The 17,907-nt window shown below is 44.1% G+C and overlaps 1 protein-coding gene across 6 annotated transcripts in view; it reads left to right on the top strand.

Moving 5' to 3' along the window:
• LOC117771723 (A-kinase anchor protein 2) overlaps positions 1–17,907 on the top strand; it is a 72,318-nt gene that overhangs the window by 1,203 nt on the left and 53,208 nt on the right. For 3 of the 6 annotated variants that reach the window (XM_034602430.1, XM_034602427.1, XM_034602431.1), the window contains exons 2-3: positions 6,263–6,314; positions 16,222–16,302. In XM_034602430.1, coding sequence (XP_034458321.1) covers positions 6,263–6,314; positions 16,222–16,302 — 133 coding nt within the window. Of the gene's footprint in view, positions 1–1,541; positions 1,631–6,262; positions 6,315–16,221; positions 16,303–17,907 lie in introns of all 6 variants that reach the window. The other 3 variants (XM_034602429.1, XM_034602428.1, XM_034602432.1) reach the window with 3 other exon arrangements.

The raw sequence follows: 17,907 nt of genomic DNA, 5'->3' as shown, positions 1-17,907 counted from the left end.
GTGTGTTAGCACAGTCCGCCATGCTGCAGACCCCTTCTTCTTGTAAGTGTGTGTGTGTGTGCATGCATGTATGTGGGTGCGTGTGTATCCGTGTGAGTGTGTGTGTGTATGCATGCAAAGCCATAATGATAATGAATTAAAAACTCACTTGGTGACATTGGATTTCGGGAAATTTTGAAAGATTTGAAACTAAAATCATCTGAAATCACAGGAAAGACGAGTCTCAGTAAAAACACCAGAAATGTGTTGAGAGTCGAGTCACTCGCTGAAAAATGTTGCTGATGAGACGCCAACTGTCAAGGCTTTGATGTTGCTTCCCTCAAGACATAGAAATGCACCGAATCAGCAGAGTATTCAAATCAATCTGAAGCTTCAGCTGCAGTTCCCAGTATTTCATTTCCACGGCATAAAAATAAAAGAAGAAAGAAGAAAATAGGGATAATAAGAAATTTCAGATTAGGTGTGACAGGGTGAATGTGCTGCTGTTAGAGAGCATTGCATTATGGGTTGTTTGTAGCCTTTACATTGCTAAGCTCATGAGTTTTTTTTTTTTCCTTGCACCAACAATGGTGGGGCTGGAGTTAGTTGTTAGTTTCACAGGCTCATGTAACATGGTTTGCTGCCACAGAGAAATGGAAATGGAAAGTGGTTTATCAACATTTTCTTTAGCAACGTGGACACAGTCAGGTGTCACTGAAAGTAACAAGCAATCAAACAAAAACTTAATCTCTGTGGCGAATAATAATCAAACAGCTGCATGACAGACAGATGTTTGTTGCTCCTGCGTTCAGCTGCTGGATATATGAACCGATGTGTAGAGCAGTAGTGACCGTGATGCTGTAGTATACGAACAGGTGAGTGGGAGTATGCTCTTTGTTATTCAGAGCTGTAGGTGTACTGTATTGTATTCTGAAACCACTGATGGCAGAGAAACTCACACAAAAATCCAACATGAAGTGTGGATTTCTACAGTAAATCAGTGATCTGAGGGATGAGGGACTAAACGCATCTGGATTTCATGCAGCTCCAGCTAAATATCTGTGTTTTGGAGGCCTGTGCAGCCTGAACATGTTATTTTTGCTGATTTGAGTCGTGCATACACGCTTACACGGCTTCTGCAGTTTGTGTCCTTGTGCAGGTTGTGTGCTATTGTTACGGTGATCACACAGCCTGTAACATCCTTAGTTATGGATTAAAAGTCTGAAAGCCCTGCAGATGTTGGAGGAAGCTGAGCAGTGGAACCTGGTGGGAGTGATAACCGACGTGGTATTTTGCAGCCTACTGTCGAACTGAGAGTCTTGATCAGCTCTTGGCAGTTCGAGTGACAGGTTGGACCGACTCTTTTTGCAGGGCCGCGCCCATGAGGCGGGCGGAGAAGGTGCAGCGAGGCATGAACCTGCTTCAGCTGCTGCATCAATAGTTAATGGTTTTAATTGGGAGAACTGAGACATTTCCTTTGCTCTTGTGTTTTCCCCTGAGCTCAGTTTTAATTCTCTCTCTCTCTCTCTCTCTCTCTCTCTCTGGGTCGTCCACTGATTCAGCAGAAACACGAGGTAGTACTTGTGGTCGTGTCGAGTGGAGACACCACGATGGCAGATGGCCCATTCTCTGCTGCTTCTTATCACACACTGTCAGGTCTGAAAGGGAAGATACGCTCACAGTGATTGGAAGCATTGTGCATATCCAGTCTTACAGGGTGGCAACATAGCAAGAGCCTCAAATTAATACAAGCCCTAATAGAAGCTCACTAGGCGTCCTGTGTAATTATGACCTTTCTGTTTTCTAGTTTCTAGGGTTGTCCACTAACCAGAAGGCTGATGGTTCGATCCCTGGCACTTCTAGTGATTTCAGAATGAAGGGTGATAGAAAAAACCCACTGCGTATGGAAGCACTATATGAATGTGTGCGTGAACGGGTGAATGCGACTTGTACCGTTTGAGTGTAAGATAAGAGCGTTCCATTAAAATACCAGAATATAAATTATAAACTTGACATAAAATGAAATGTGCCAACTACTGAGCAGAAGAAAAGAAAGAACACTGTAAAGTTGTAATAACCAGAGGAACATCTGGTTCTCATCTGTGCATCTCAGGCTAGAAATGACTAAATGCACTTAGAGTAAAAAAATATTGTATTAATGTATGCACAGTCACATATGCATGCACTGATATAGCGCATATATGTCTGTCTGTCTGTTTATATACATATATATTCTATATGTATATAAACAGACAGACAGACAGAGTGAAATACAGCTGAATCTCCCTCAGTGATGTATAAAATATGAATGAGATGAAGGTCTGTCAGCCAGAGATACGGGTTCTACTTTACCCTCCTGACTCTCTCTCTCTCTGTCACACACACACACACACACACACACACACACACACACACACACACACACACACACACACACACACACACACCCACACAGTACATATACGTCTGCAGTAGATTCCAAACTGTACCAGATGAGTTACTATATCTGTGCTTTTTAGTTATTTCAGGCAGAATTGAAATATTGGTGTAATAAATTCAGGGCAAAATAGATTGGCATGGCATAACTAACACATGCACACACACACACACACACACACACACTTTTGCTTTGTCCATATTTGCTCATTTTCTCTGCCTCCTACGCACTCTTTGCATGTAGTTATATTTGTGTGTGCTGTGTGAGTATGTGTGTGTGTTTTTCTACCTCTGGTTCCACATCTGGAGGCCATTACCTCTGGGCTGGGGATGTGTGGGAGGCGGGGCTGGGCTGGCTGTGCAGTGAGGTCATCGTGTCGTCGTGGCGATGCAGAGGAACAATGATGCTGTTGTCTCCAACGACAACCAGCCAACGTAGCTGACGCCAGAATTAAGGGGTTGGGGGCTGAAGACAGAGGAGAGAGAAGGGGTGGAAATAAAATTTGAAACTGCTTAAAAGATGCAGAAAAACATTAAAGTATATATGAGCGGCCACAAAATTATATAAATCCAGGTCAAACCTCTAAGAGAGCGCACACTTAAGTCTTGGACTGGCTGTAAAGTCACACAGCTGCAGAGCTGAGTCTGGTTTCATAAGCTTTATGTTACCAAACCTCCAAACAGGTCACGGTCTATAACCTGCATCTGCCCACATTAAAGATGTAGTCGTATCTTTTAATGAAACGCTGCAGTTTTCAATTTTGTGTCTTGAGGGCGAACCAGAAGTTGTTAGAAAAAACTATTACACTGAACATACAGTTAGCAGCATGTTCAGATTATACTTTCAGGGAAACGTAACTATGCATTCAAATGCCCAAAAATGAAAAAGTCAAAATATTTGTCATCCATCTGTCTCCTATCACAACTACAATAACCATTGATTCTTAACATGTAAACAAGTCATTGGGGGATTTTTCAGAAAAGACTGATGCTCTCTGACACCGTCTCTACAGGTCGGCTGCTAACAGTGGGACCACATAAGCTGCTTTCACACTCAGGTAGCAAACACTGGATATTTGGGATCTTTTTGCTGAAAACAGCTGCATCTGGAAAACAAGCTAGAGGAGAGAGTGTGAATCAAAACAGCAGATATGTGCAAAACAAAACCAAAATAATTTGCCTATAAAAGCCTGAACACTATGTAAGCAGAGAGGAATCTGCAAAGTGAGGTAAAGCTTCTTTGTGGGTTTGTCTGGATTAGCGACACCACGCACATCATAGTTAGTCATTTCCTCATCTCCACCAAGGCCCCCAAATTCAATCAAAATTCACACACACACTTATTTCATTTCCCTAAATATGTCGGATTTTTTTTTCCATCATTCCAAGATGAGGCACACGGACATGAGACGTGTCCGTGTGCCTCATCTTGGAAGCAATAACATGAGTCAAATCAGCAACGCGTCTGACTTGACTTACAATCAGTAAGAATTTCAAAAATGTTGAAAAGTTCACTATAATATTGAAAACACAGCCGAAGGAAGAGTACGAGTCATTTTTGATTAATCCTTCATTTGGTCCTGCAGCTGCTTCGCGGGACAGTTACTCGGCAGCTGCACCTATTTATTGTGCAATTTTTTTCTCTCTTGGAGTCATACGGTGGCTGTTGTGTCATTGTGTGTGTGTGTGTGTGTGTGTGTTGCATGCTTCTGTATTCCCTAAAGACCTGACCAGGACTTGCTGCTGCTGTTTCTCCTTATAAGGACGTCTGCTTGTGGAAGGAGGGATGGAGAAGAAAAAAAAGGAGAAAGAAAGGAGAGAGGCCACAGGGAGGATTTGAGGAAGATGAGGCAAAAGAACAACATGTGGAGGAGGGACAGGTGGGGTGGAGGCGAGGAGGATAAAGGGATGAGATGAGGGGATGAGAGTCCACGAAAGGAGTGGAAAGACAGAACTGAGTAGGGAAATGGGGTGGGAGGAAAGAGGGGTGATTGGGAAAGGAGACGAAGAATTAAGGAGGAATGAAGGGCAGATGTGCATCATAAGAGGGAGATAGGGGAGGAAATGAAAGAAAACAAGAAGAGGGAGAAATAAATGAGAGAAGAGAGGAGGAGGCATTGGACATAGGAAAGGAGAGGAGACAAGTGTGGGGAAAGAATGGAAGAAAAGAGGAAAGTAAAAAAAGGTGTGTAAGCGAGGGAAGAGAATAAGAAAGGATGAAACCCAGGTGAACATAGAGAGTTAAAGCAGAGAGGAAATAAAGTTATGACACAAGTCACAATGACCCAGTTACTCACATCCTGCTTTTGTGTGTTTTTGCGAGTGTGTGTACAAAGGTGTGTAAGAGTTTGTATTTCTAAAAATGTTCCGCTGACACTCATTTGCATACGTCAATTCACGAGGTTCACAATTCATCCTCCTTCTTTTCCCTTCTTTGGTTTGATAACATGTCAGCCTCTGTGTGTGTGTGTGTGTGTGTGTGTGTGTGTGTGTGTGTTTGTGTGTGTGTGTGTGTGTGTGTGTGTGTGTGTGTGTGCGGGCAGCATCATCGCCTGTGGTCTCAGATAATCTTATCAATCTTTGAATGCCTTTACCGCACACTGGGCACATTCATTCAGACGAGACATATTTTTCTAAATGAGGAAACATCTGAAAGTCGTCATTGATGTCGACACTTCAGGTGAAATGAGTAAAACTGACAGATTCTAGAAGACGAGACCTTTTATGGATCATATTCTCAAAGGCTGCTTGCTCCATTCTGACAGTATGTCCCACTAAAGCCCAAATCCAGAACATTGTTATACAACAATATAATCAAAGACATATTTTTTTCAAAACAAAAGCTTGGGTCTAGAGTGGGTTGAAGGATAAGATGAATGAATGACTCAATAAGTTGTGGTCGAGGAATAATGTTTTACATCCTTTGTGTCTAAAGCTCAAACATTATTCTGCGTCTCTGACTTTGGACTAAAGTTAATAATACATGAAAAATGATCTGAAACTGTGACGTCAATTTAAGTCACGTTAAATGAGGAAATCGGTTAAAATGTAAAAAGTGTTCCTCATTTTAGCTGCTTTGAAGAAATCTGACCATCTAAGCAATTTCATTGGACGTCACCTTCAAGCAGAGAACGGATCAATCGGTGTTTATCAATGTCACTGATCTATTGACTTATCTCCGTTTCAAATAAGAGAAACTAAGGTCAAATAGAATCAGTGCAAAAATAATATTTCCTCTTCCAGCGGTTAATGTTAAATTTCCAAATGTCTCGTCTCAAATATGACAAATCACTCATCTGCTTCCCGTTTCCTTACTTCTGCTCTTCGATTCCTCTCTTCCTCTTTCTGTCCCTCACTCCTCATTCTCTTCCCTCCACCACATTCATGCCATCGCTCCTCTCTTCCTCCCCCTCCTCCTCCTCCTCTTCTCTCTCTCTCAGCTGCTCCTCCCAGCTGTTTAATCACACATGGCTCATGCCTAAAAAAGAGAGGGAGGGAGGGGACAAATGGGAGGAGAGACAGGGAGCGCAAAAGAAAGAGTGGGTGATAGAGGGAGGGAGAGAGAAAATGCAAGCGGAGTGTGAGGCACATGGCCAGTGAATGAGAGATCTTTGCTTCCTCTCAGTGTGAGCTCCTTCTCCCACTGTCTCCTTGGATTATTGAGGAATAACCTCATCTGGATACTCCTCCTCCTCCTCCTCCTCCTCATCTCCTTCTCTTCCCTCACTTTTCCTCCCCTTCTCTGTAACTCTCACTGCTGAGGGGACTCCGGCTCTCTCTGACTTTTTCCAGATCTCACCTCTCGTTCTCTCCTTTCACCTCCCCTCTCCCCTGCTTCCCCCCTCAGGATGTCGTGTGAGGAGGCTCAGCTCCACAAAGAGAGGCTGCAGGCCTTGGCGGTAAGTCAAAGTCCTCTCCGTCTGCTTGGTTTGATTCTCTCATCTCTCTTTTTCCGTTTGCTTTGCTGTCTGTCTGTCTGTCTGTCTGTCTGCCACTGACTCTAAACCAGCAGGGCCGCCCCTGTCTCACCTTGACCTCAGGGCTTTCTGTCATTCGCAGCACGTTATCTCCCAGAATTCCCGCTGCTCTGCCTCTTTCATTATTTCTCTCTCTCTCTCTCTCGGGGAAAGAAAAGTACCTGCATCTGTTGTTTGTCGCTTTGCTCCAAAGTTCAAGTTTGTTTGGCAAATTCATTCATGCGACGTGACGACACCAGCAGGGGAGCTCGGCGTCACCGTGACCCCTCGGCTGAAACCTGATGCTACATCCACATTACTACATCTCTGCTGCGGATACGACCAAACTACTCTGGAGTTTTAGAATAAGTTTGGAATACGCTCCTGGTCCAATGTTAGTTTGAAAAGCTACGTTTTAGTCTGGACTAGCAGAAGCGGAGACGGTTGGAAACTATGGCGTCGAAACTCGCAACCACTTGTTGATTGGGACTTTTCAGTCACGACGTAGCCTTCGCCGATTCGTCTTCCAGGAGAAAACAACCGGCATTAGCCTCGGTTTCCGGTGTTGAACGCAACTTGCCGACACTGTTGTCTTTGCCAACAGCTGTTGTGCAGTTCAATTCGGCGTTTTGCGATGATGCTGTTCACATGCGTAGGAGACGAGATGGTATTTGAGCAATCTACGACAAGTACCGTGTCCAACAGCACGCGCACGCCCTCCTGCTTACACCGGCACACGCATACCCAGAGTACGCGAGTGGTCACGTGATATGCGTTGGATTAAAACTGATACGGAGCCAAAAAGCTTGTGTGGACAGAGATCATCTTAGTTTGAAAACGTGGCAGGATGGATCTAGTCTCTCTCTCACATGTGGAGGGTGGGAAAAAAGTATCTGTATCTGTTGTTGCAGATACTTCAATTTCTTTTAGTAAATTCATTCATATGACGTTAACACAGAGGAGCTCAGCGTCTCCGTGACCCCTGCGCTGAAACAACCTAAAAAGGAAAGTGCAGTAGTCTGACGTGTTGTTTTTATGATTATTAAAGCCAAACAGATTTCTAACATACGACTCTAAACAGATACTGAGCCATAACCGTCACAACTGTCGTCCAGTGTCCCGTGTGTGTACTAGTATTTCACTGGTTGTCACCCACTTGAGCTTCTGTGGTGGGAGGTTGATGCAAACCAAGGTAACCAGAGCTAAAATAAACAAACTGTAATGTGCTTCGCTACTTCACCAGCCTCCACGGCTGCTGTATTTGTCTTTATGTTCATCTCAGCTTTCATCGTCTTCCATGTTTGGTTGTTTTTGAGGAAACCAACAGAGGAAAGGTTTTTTCTCCTTTCTTTCTGTTTGACCAGAAGTTTATTTTCATCTTTTGCTGCTTTCCAAAGATCTCTGAGCTGCGAGGTGCTCGAGTTTGTGTTGTCGATCCTCGTCGTTGTGTTTTTTGCGCTATCAGGGAGGCATCTGTTCAAGTGTTTTGGCTTCGCTGCTGATAGGGCTTCAGAGCAACAGCGAGACCAGGGTTCAACTGCCTGCGACTAAATTTGGCGCCAGCGAGGAACCACAGCATACCACACACACTGAACGTTCGTCACACGGGGGCACGTACACACACACAAGCAGGAGGAACGGCAGCAGCAGCAGCAGCAGATGGAGAAACTATTCTGGCCACGTTAAAACATGGCAGCTGTACCAGGCTGCTTGAGCTTCAACCAGACAGGCACTTAAAGAAAGAGAGAGAGTGGAAAGTTCTCATGACGTGAACGGAGAGAGGGGAACGGGCATTTCGGTTTCTTGCATCATTCTTGCCTGTTTATTGGTCAAAACACTGTGAAAACCACTGATTATTTTATCATGTAAATAGGCTCTGGTGCAAGGCCAAGAAAAAGCCGCAGCTTCGTTTTGCAGAGCTGCAGAATATCCTGTCGGCAGCTGCAGTGAGCTCCGGCTAAACGCTACGGAGTAAACTTCTGTAAGCACAAAGAGGGTCAAGCATTAAATACACGAACATCATTGGAACCTCTTCACCTCCTCTAGAGGAACATCTGTCTTGTGTCTGCTGAGTGTGTGAATCGGAGACAATAACAGCACTAATGGCTTCCGAGTCTGACAAGGAACTTAAATAGTACAAGGGTTACTATTACACTAATAGTGCTAACATCTCCTGTAAGCCACACACACACACACACACACACACACACACACACACACACACACACACACACACACACACACACACACACAGCCATGCAATGTGGGTCCAGTGTAAATACAGACGCTGAACAAAGTTTCCCACAGCACGTCGATGGAAAGGGGAAGGACTTCAAAGTAAACTCGTCTGACTGTCACATGAAAATTAAATGGTTAGTGTTTTGTAATTTTGCTCGTGATTTCAGCAAAAACGAAACTGAAACAAAGATGGAGTCATCTCATATTCTGTTTTTTCAATAAACATTACTGAACCCCTGTAGAGATGCTCATTCCAAACACACACACACACACACACTGTCTCTCGTCTGCAGCTGACATGCTAATGATTCCATCAATAATTGATTTCATTGTCATCACTGTCAGTGTCTGACTTCATCAATACTTCAGCAGTTCTCGCTGCAAATTGGACGCTTCCGCTAAAATCAGAGCCAAGAGTTCAGCCTTCAGTCTGTTTCTTCACCTGAGCGGCCTGAACAAGCACACACAGATAGACACACACAGACAGACACACACACAGCTCATCTGTCTGACACTGATATCGATTAACACGTACTGTAATATGGATCTAAAGATCGGCTTCTCTGCCATGTTTCATCTGGTGAGACACACCTAGAAGTCACTGGCAGGGAGCCGTCATTACGATGTTCATTTACCGCAGAGGCAGGTCTGTGTGGCTCATGAATAAAGCATGCCGCTAATGGCTGTGATTCACCAGCCCCCCTTTTTTGTTTTTCACGTAGGTTGAGAGAAAGGACGACAAACGCTCCATCACAGCAGCAGCAGAGTGAGACAGTGAAGTGCGGCATCACAGAATTTGACTCGGGACAATATTTAGAGTTGTTCAAACCACATCATAAAATGACTAATTGCAAGTTTCAATTATCAAAACCTAAAATTGGATTATCCTCAAGTTTGATTACAGAAATGTGATGACTACTCCGCATGATTATTATCATCTATACTGTATAAAAGTGGGAAAAGTGTTAATAGACTAGACAACTGACAATAACTGACCTAAATTTAATCTGGCGAAAATATGTCTTTCTTCCGAGTTTCATCTGAGTTTTCAAACATGAACCTGGACCCAATTTTCCAGACATTATCAGGAGTTTGTATTTCATCTGTGAAGAAAGCAGCAGGATATTCTCTGGGTTTAGAGCAGGAAAAGTTCCGGAAAATGTCCAGAGGAACTGATTTGGATATTTGCTCTCTCACTTACAGCCCCTCCCCCGGAAAATATCTGGACTTCAGTGAATATCCGAAAGCAACTTTAATGTCGTGCAAATTGTAAAAATTTGTTTGGATTCATGTGGTGAAACAAAGGGTCGGACATTTGCCAACGTTCAATCTGAGAGCTGATTAGTCGATTTGTCCGCCACATACACAAACAGACAAAGATTCCCACAGTCTGATAGTGATTACGGCTCATCAGCTGCCAGCGGCGCAGCTTTCCATCTCACTAATTGGTCAGATTAGGGTACAGTCGTGAGGTCATGTTGGTAAAATCCAGACCTGTAATTGGTATGTTATTAACATGTAATTATAGCAGTCGGATGGAGCGAGGCCTGGTGGGGGTTCCCCAAAAACATGATTATGCATGTGTGTGTGTGTTCGTGTAGATGCGTGTGTGTGTGTGTGTGTTTGTGTAGATGCGTGTGTGTTCAGCAAAGCTCTGCATGTGGTTTCAGGATCAGCCAATGGATGGTTAGTGCGTCATCTTTCTAATTAGCTGTTGCCTGTGTGGCCTGTCAACCACAAGTGGCGTGGCAAAATACATATACAAAAGTGTATGCGTGTGTGTGTGTGTGTGTGTGCATGTGCTCATTCACTGACTAGTGTCTGTGATCTGTTTACACAGATGACCTCAGCCCTTAGGACTTTTAGCTGCCCCCCAAAACACACACACACGCGCACACATACACACACAGACACACACACACACAGACACACAAGGCCGCAGATTGTCTGGGGCCAAGTCTAAGGGGAATAAGGAAGTGGTGTTTGAGGATTGAAATGACGGTGGTGTGTGTGTGTGTGTGTGTGTGTGTTTGGTATAATGACAGAGAAAGAGGAACTGAAGGCTGCTGGTTTTTGGAACGTAAACAGAAAGTACCAGCGACCTGAGTTTCCAAGAAATCTTATTGCAAAAAGGCCAAATTCACCTCAAAGTCTAAAGTTCTCTACCTTCTGTCCTTCTTTGTTTAGTTATCTGTTGAACGCGACCACAGATCGACACCTTTGCTTGAACTCTGCGAAGTGATCTGTGCAGGTCAGGGTCGTCCCCGAAGGCCGGACAGATCTAGATCCACTTTGTGAGGTCCGACACAGGAGAGTGAATGTGGCAGGGTGAAGGCGAGGGAATGGGGGGGAGGGGGGGGGGGATGCTTTAGCCAGACCTTGGCAGATGCTGAGATTTGTGACTGTGGCATGCAGCAGAGGGCCGGGGTAATGGGCTGCGTTAAAAAGAGGTAAATAGAGTGGGGGGCTGGGCCGCCTGCAGTCATGTGCAACTCCGACTTCATCGTAGATTGACGTATTGGCAGCACTGAAACCCAAAGAGTAATATGGAAAACGCTCAAAGGAAATTCAAAGTCTGGGGTTTGCTTCCAGCTTTAGGTTTCTAATAATAACTGTAGCATGTGATCACATTTTTAACACACTTGCAAATTGATTTCTTTGTTGCTTTAAGTGGCTGCTCAACGTGAGGCAGCAATTTCACATCCAGATCATGGGCCTCACGTTATGCTAATTTTAAAACAATTCACACATTCTGATTGTCCCGAAGCAAAGAAGCAGCTCTTAGTTTTCTAGTGAATCATTTGTTCCAGATTAGCCTCCGACTTGCTCCTACTTGCAGAACTTTTATCTCAAAGGGGACTGATCATGCTTCAGCTAATTCTCTGTCTTCAACGTCAGCAGTTCATATTTAACATGGTTTCAGATAACGAGGTAGTGACTCCCTGTGATACAAAAGCTCAGGGGTCAGATTGCTCCAAACTCCAGGTCACGGATTTCTTTAACCAAAGCAGATATAAAGTGTCTTCAGTTTGGAAAGTTTGGCAAAGTGGGAGTTGCCATCCACCAGCAGAGCAGATTGGATCCTGCATAGAGACGCAGCCGTGGATAGGTGTCTCAGGGAGGCTCAGTTTTTGGACTGTAGCAGTTTCAAGGGGGTGGGGAGTGGGCTCGAGGCAAAGTCATTTTGAGGAGGAAGGGGGTGTGTGGTTTGTTGGGTAGTGGGGGGTCTAGGGTGGGGGGGAATGCCAGGAATTACATGCCGTCTAAAATTAGCAGCAGCTGCCTTCGAACCTACTGGACATTCTGGTGTGTGTGTTTGTGTGTGTGTGTGTTTGTGTAAAGTGGGGTCGAGGTTAACCTGAGATTCTCGAGAGGCTGGAATGCAGCTCCTGTGGACACTGCTGGTTTTAAAAATCATTTTGAGAATACATTTGAGCTTAATTGGACGGTAAACAACGGAGAGCGACAGCACGTAGAAATACTGAAGACGTGAAGCAAAGGTCGTTTTAGCAGCTATAGCTACGAATGCTTACCGACTCACAAAACAAACATCAGGAGGTGTTAAAAATCTGTTTTCTTGCGCAAAATGCAAAGAAAAACGCAGACTTGTGTCTCTCCTCCAAGATGGATGCGATGAGTGTAGTCACCACCTGCTGCTATCCCATGACAACGGCAATGCAAGACATTTTGGCATGTGCTATGTTTACATTCACTGACACCACCACTGCCTGAGGAGTCACCAGGTTGTAGCGTTCATGCACCTCTGTTCACGTAAGGAATAATAAATTAGCATAGTCTATTCTAATAGATTATTCGAGTCCCTTCAGAAAGTCTCTGAGTCCGAAGAAACATCCCAAAGTACTTATCATTTATCTGGGGTAGATTATATATTTGGATTTTTACAATCATCCAAAGATCTTTCCACCAAAAGCAGAATCAAACCCGTGACATTTAAACTCGCAGGCCCATGTCAGTCCCTGTTCTCAGGGTTTGGCCGCTCGCTGAATGGAAGATGATCTGCACGGTGAGATGTCTCTGCTGGGCGTGTGGACATGTGCAGAATGTGACCCATGTGATGCGCTGCCCACTTCTGTCCACAGCCTCAGCATCAGGTCCAGAACTTCAGGTCCGGTTACATCACGGCTTCACCACATTATAAACCGGTCTGTGTGACCTCATGCTGGGTGTGTGAGGATGTGGCACAACAGTGCAGGATGATGTTTATAACCGGGTGTCTGAGTGAGTTTGTCTTAATGCACCAGTTCAGATTCATAGGTTAACTTCAGGTCAGTCAAACTCTACACACAATGAAATGAAAGTTTTTTAATACGTTTTTAAATAAATAAATGTATACTACTTTTGAATGTCACAGTCAAACATCCTGTTTGTTAGTCGTTCAAAGTTTCTTAGACATCTTCCTCTTCACTGTGGCCAGGTTCTTGCTCATGGTGGAAACTGTTGGGTTTCTCCATAATACTGTGAGTTCTATTCTCTGTGAAGAACCTGGAGATAATGTATCATTAAGATTTTGCTGTTTTAATTGTCTAGTTGCAAATGAGGCCATTTGAAATCTAAGTGACTTGGACCCTGGTCCACCGGCTTGCAAGTCTAATTGTGTTTGATTGTTGTTTGTCCGTCCACTGTTGAACAAGTTTAAAGAACATTACACAACAGCAAACCACACAAAAATTAGACTTTTCTACTGATGAATTCCACAGAAGAAGATTGTGTGTAACTCAAGCTTGTAGCTGTAGATACAGAAAATGTTGGACCCTTCTCCATTGCCAAAATTGTTAACTTTAAAACACTGAAACCAGAATTGTGGATTAGCGCCCTGCTTCTTGGATGGAATCAACAGTAGCTAGGAAAAGCGATTCCTTCTGTATAAAAGCCAAGTGGGGCCAAACGCTCAAGTGAGTCAGAGTGTGGGAAGTCGTGACTGTGTCACCAGGAATGTCAGCATATTTTCTTGAGGAGGAGGATGTGTTCTCCTGAGGAGGAGAATACAGAGAACAGAGCACCAGAAATTCAAGTCAACTTTTCAAGAACTTTTCAGTTTGTGTCGCAAACAAACAAATCTGTTGTTGCAAAAAGTAAATTTCACTTGAGGAGGAAGTTGATGGTCGAACGTATATGAACTGATCCAACACTCCTTCATAGAAACTCTGTGACCCGAGGGAGATAAGTAGTCCTCAGTAAGACTCTTGGAAGTAGAAGTCGAGTCAAAAGGTGCCTCGGACCACAGTCTGGACCAATGGACCAAAATTCTGTCGATTTTTTGGGGATAGTTTGGCCCATTTGCAGGAAGTTGAGACAGCATTAAACAATAAAAGAAGTAAAAGAGACATGAATCTGTATACTCTATGTTTAAGGTGTGAAAATGACCATAGACTGTGCAATGGATACGTTTATACCAAGTTGCTGTTATACAGCTCAGGGATAATCAACGCCAAGACACTACAGAGTGGTTTATTCTCTTTTGAGGCACGGCTGTACGACTGTAGAAAGTTTCACCGGCAGCAATAATCATCCTTTTTCATCTCTATACTTGTGAGATGAAGGTAAACGGGATGACACGCATGTCACAAGGCATTCTGCAGTGTTTGGATGAGCAGTATTTGTCTGATGGGCAGTGCATTGCTGAAAAGATATAGAGCCAAAGCAAAGAAAATCCGCTAGTTTGTCTTTTTTCCCACATCCCTCTGTGGCGGGCCCCCCCCACTGTGCTGCCTCGTGAAATGAATGAGGAGTCTGTGTCACTGGTGGAGTGTAATTTTGTCGCAGAGCCATTGTCAGTTTAAAACGGGCCTGACTACGTCTGAAGCAAAGCTTTGCTGTGAATGAGAAGACCCACTCTATTTCTATATGTTGTATTTCTGGAGAGTGATTGAAGCCAAATGGTAAACAGACAGGCCGTGTTTGATCTGAGGAAGTCAAGCCTGTGGGTGTGTGTGTGTGTGTGTGTATAAATGGATTTCTGTACAGTCAAGGATTCTCCAACAAAGAGCACACATAACTTATCTGTGAGTACATACGAGATCATTGTGCCAGTCAGTGTATTTACCTTTGTGTGTGTGTGTGTGTGTGTGTGTGTGTGTGTGTGTGTGTGTGTTTGTGTGTGTTGGCCATTCCTCAACCACATGTCCGTACACACTCCCTGACATCTGGTGTCCATACCTCTCTGGCTCTTCTACTGTACTTCACAAGCTATATGGGAACTTCTGCTGTGTAGGTCGTTCAGTGTGTGTGTGTGTGTGTGTGTGTGTGTGTGTGTGAGACAGAGCCATGACCTCAGGTCTGGTGCAGATGTTTTCACAGCCTGTGAGCAGCTTGGTGACGTGTTCCTTACCGATACAGTCAAGCTGCTTTACTCCGTTCGTAAGAATCCTTGTTTTTTCCGGTCACAATGTGGAGTAGCTGCTTTGTGTGAAACATTTGTGTGTGATTACATATTTCCGGCCATGTGCTTGTTGTATGTGGACTGACGGTGCAGCTGGATCTACATGTGTGTGAAATGTGGTCACAATGCGCCCATGACCACCTCCGGAGGCGGTTTTGCTGATGGAGCCGAAAAACAGGGAACAATCACTTCAACCTAAACCTGATTATTTTTTACTTTTCAACTAGTTTTCAACTCTTTTCTGAAAACAATCCGGTTATTCAATTCACTCAGTTCTGCTCTCATTCTCTCGGGCATCTATTCACATTTTGGGGTTTTCCCTGGCGGTTGTATATATTTAGCAAACAGGAAATGTCCCAGAAATCCTTGTTGTGCCCCCCCGCTGAGAGAGCGAGGGACACAGATGAATCTCATGCCCTTAAGCCCCAAATATTGTTGTCCTGGGATTCAGCTTTGTTTATGTTCCCTTGGATTTTTTTTTTAAATTTGAAGACAGTGGCTCCACACTGCTTCTCTCTGTTTGGTATTTTTGTCTCATTCACCGCTCGGCTGCCCCCCCCCCCGGCCTCCAAACATCAGCCTCATTCATCTCCAGCGTGAAGCTGAGGATTGTTCTCCGCACCTCAAGTTCAACCTCAGGGCCGTTTAAAGACTTCAAGGCCTAATCCCTCCTCTATCGACAGCCTGTAGACCCTAACCCCGCTCAAACCTCAATAAGCCCTGACCTCTGACCCCGCTAATACTTCACTTCCTCCCCGTGTACACCCGCAGATCATTTTTCTCCCTGTCTCTCCAGAATGAAGAGGTGAATACAGTATATACATAGACAGTGTAGTGAGCTGAGAAGGAAATTTCCCTCTTTGTTGGAACAACTTGAATGTAGCTTCTGTGATATCACCCAAAGACACCGTACAAGTTTAAAGTTGGAGGATACACAAATGGATATAAGAAGCATTGAACTCTTAAAATTAAATTAATGGAAACATGAAACCCCCTGAAGGAAAGTTGATCTTCAGTTAACGTTAAACCTTCAGCAGATACAACAGAATTTGTGCATCGTCTTGCGCAACCTTTTTCCAGCTGTATTCTTTCCTCTCTATCTCATTCTAATGACAACATCAAGCCACAACCATGAAAACTTCAGATTTTAAATGATCTCTGCTGAGTGGATGATTCATTTTCATCCCTTTTTCTTTTTTCGTTTGTGTGCAGGAGAAGCGAAAACGTCAAACTGAGATCGAGGACAAACGAGGCCAGCTCGATGACATGGTGCTACAGCTGCAACATCTCAAGGTTGGTTTTCTACTTCCACAGAGTTTTGAATTACATAACTCACAAATAGTTATACAATTAGGTATTGAGTTTGGGGTAAAAGGGAAGTCTGTTTTCTTCAAGGCAAATAAAAATCATGACAGTATTCTGTTTGTAAAGCAAAGAAATCCCCATTTAACCAGACAAGCACGCTGGCCTGTAGCTGGCCTCTGAGTTCTATCAATGAAGCGAAGCGATTGCAAAACTAAAATTGCTGTGTTGTTTATTTTAAATCATCTCAGCAGTCAACAAAGCAGAGAGGAGTAAAGCTGCAGAGGGTGAATGACCAGTTGTTTCCTCTTGAGAACCAGCCTGCTCTCTGCTCTCTGCTCTCTGCTCTCTCTCTCTCTCACGCTGTTTAACAGACTTTCCATTTCCTGTTGAGCTCTGACACACGACCACGCTCTTAAAGAGAAGGTGTGTTCGGTCGGTGCTGAAAGCTGAAATCAAACCTTGACCATATATATTGAGGAGAACGCCGACGGCCCCCGGCTCAGATCAACGCCTCCATTCTGAGAGACTTGGATCCCGCAGCACCACAGGTCCTTATCACATCGCTGGGCTCCAGTCTCCATTTCCTCTCCCAGGCCACGATACCTCTCTGGAGGTTTAGACTACAAAGCCGGCTTCATGCTGCTTGGCTGTGTGGCACTCAGAGGTAATGGCCATTAAATGGGACTGTGTGACCAGATGCTGATTACATCTCGAGTTGAAGCCTGCTGGTTAAACAGAGCAGTACTGGCTCTGAAGGTCTGAGCTTGATTTCCTACGGCGGAGCACAGCACCAACATGCTCAGGTTAGGACGCATTCAGATTATCTACGTCGCACTTGGAAAGTACACAGATTGAAATGACTTTTGAGTTTCAAATACTTTCTTCTGTTGCCTTTGGTGGTTTGATAGACGCTGGTAAAGCAGGTTGCATCATTTCCTGTGCACCAAAAAAGGGAGCTTCCAGAAGCCAAGTGGGACACCCTCCCAGTTAAGACCCGGCCTTGAACCACAATGTCCCTGGTCCCACAGCGAGCAATCGATGATTATACCAATCGCTCACTCTTCATTTCCTGTGATCTCTCTACTACAAGCTATCGATCCATTCATCTATCCATAAAGGCATTACTATCAGAAAAAGCGTTTTCAGTTTTTCTATCCCCTCGTGTGTTATATAGGGTTTCATGAAAAGTTCTGTAAAGTCCAAAAGCCTGTGGTATAAAACAATGCCCCTGAAACGCCTCATCAGTCACAGGGATGAAAGCCACATTAGAACATGTGAACCTTTTCAAATAACAACACAACTAAAAAAAAAAAAGAGTATAATATGTCATCTTTAAAAACAGTCATCTTATGTGTTTGAAAACGCTTCATGTCAATATGTATTACTGTTGTTTCCCCTGTGGATTTCTGCACTGCCAAAACGCCAGCAGAAAATCACACAGGCTAATGGACTAAGTGCAGTGCAGTTACTGCAGTAGACTGAATTGTCAGCAGTTGATGTCATGTGTAATTTGACATCGTTATTATTACTTTCCGTGCAGCGTGGCCCAAAAATGAAAAAACGTAACACGAGCAGGATAAAGTAGTATATTCA

Source organism: Hippoglossus hippoglossus, chromosome 12, assembly GCF_009819705.1.
Source record: "Hippoglossus hippoglossus isolate fHipHip1 chromosome 12, fHipHip1.pri, whole genome shotgun sequence".
Taxonomy (NCBI): Eukaryota; Metazoa; Chordata; class Actinopteri; order Pleuronectiformes; family Pleuronectidae; genus Hippoglossus; species Hippoglossus hippoglossus.
The sequence above is the reverse complement of the archived record's forward strand: the minus strand, read 5'-3'. Positions and strand labels throughout refer to the sequence as shown.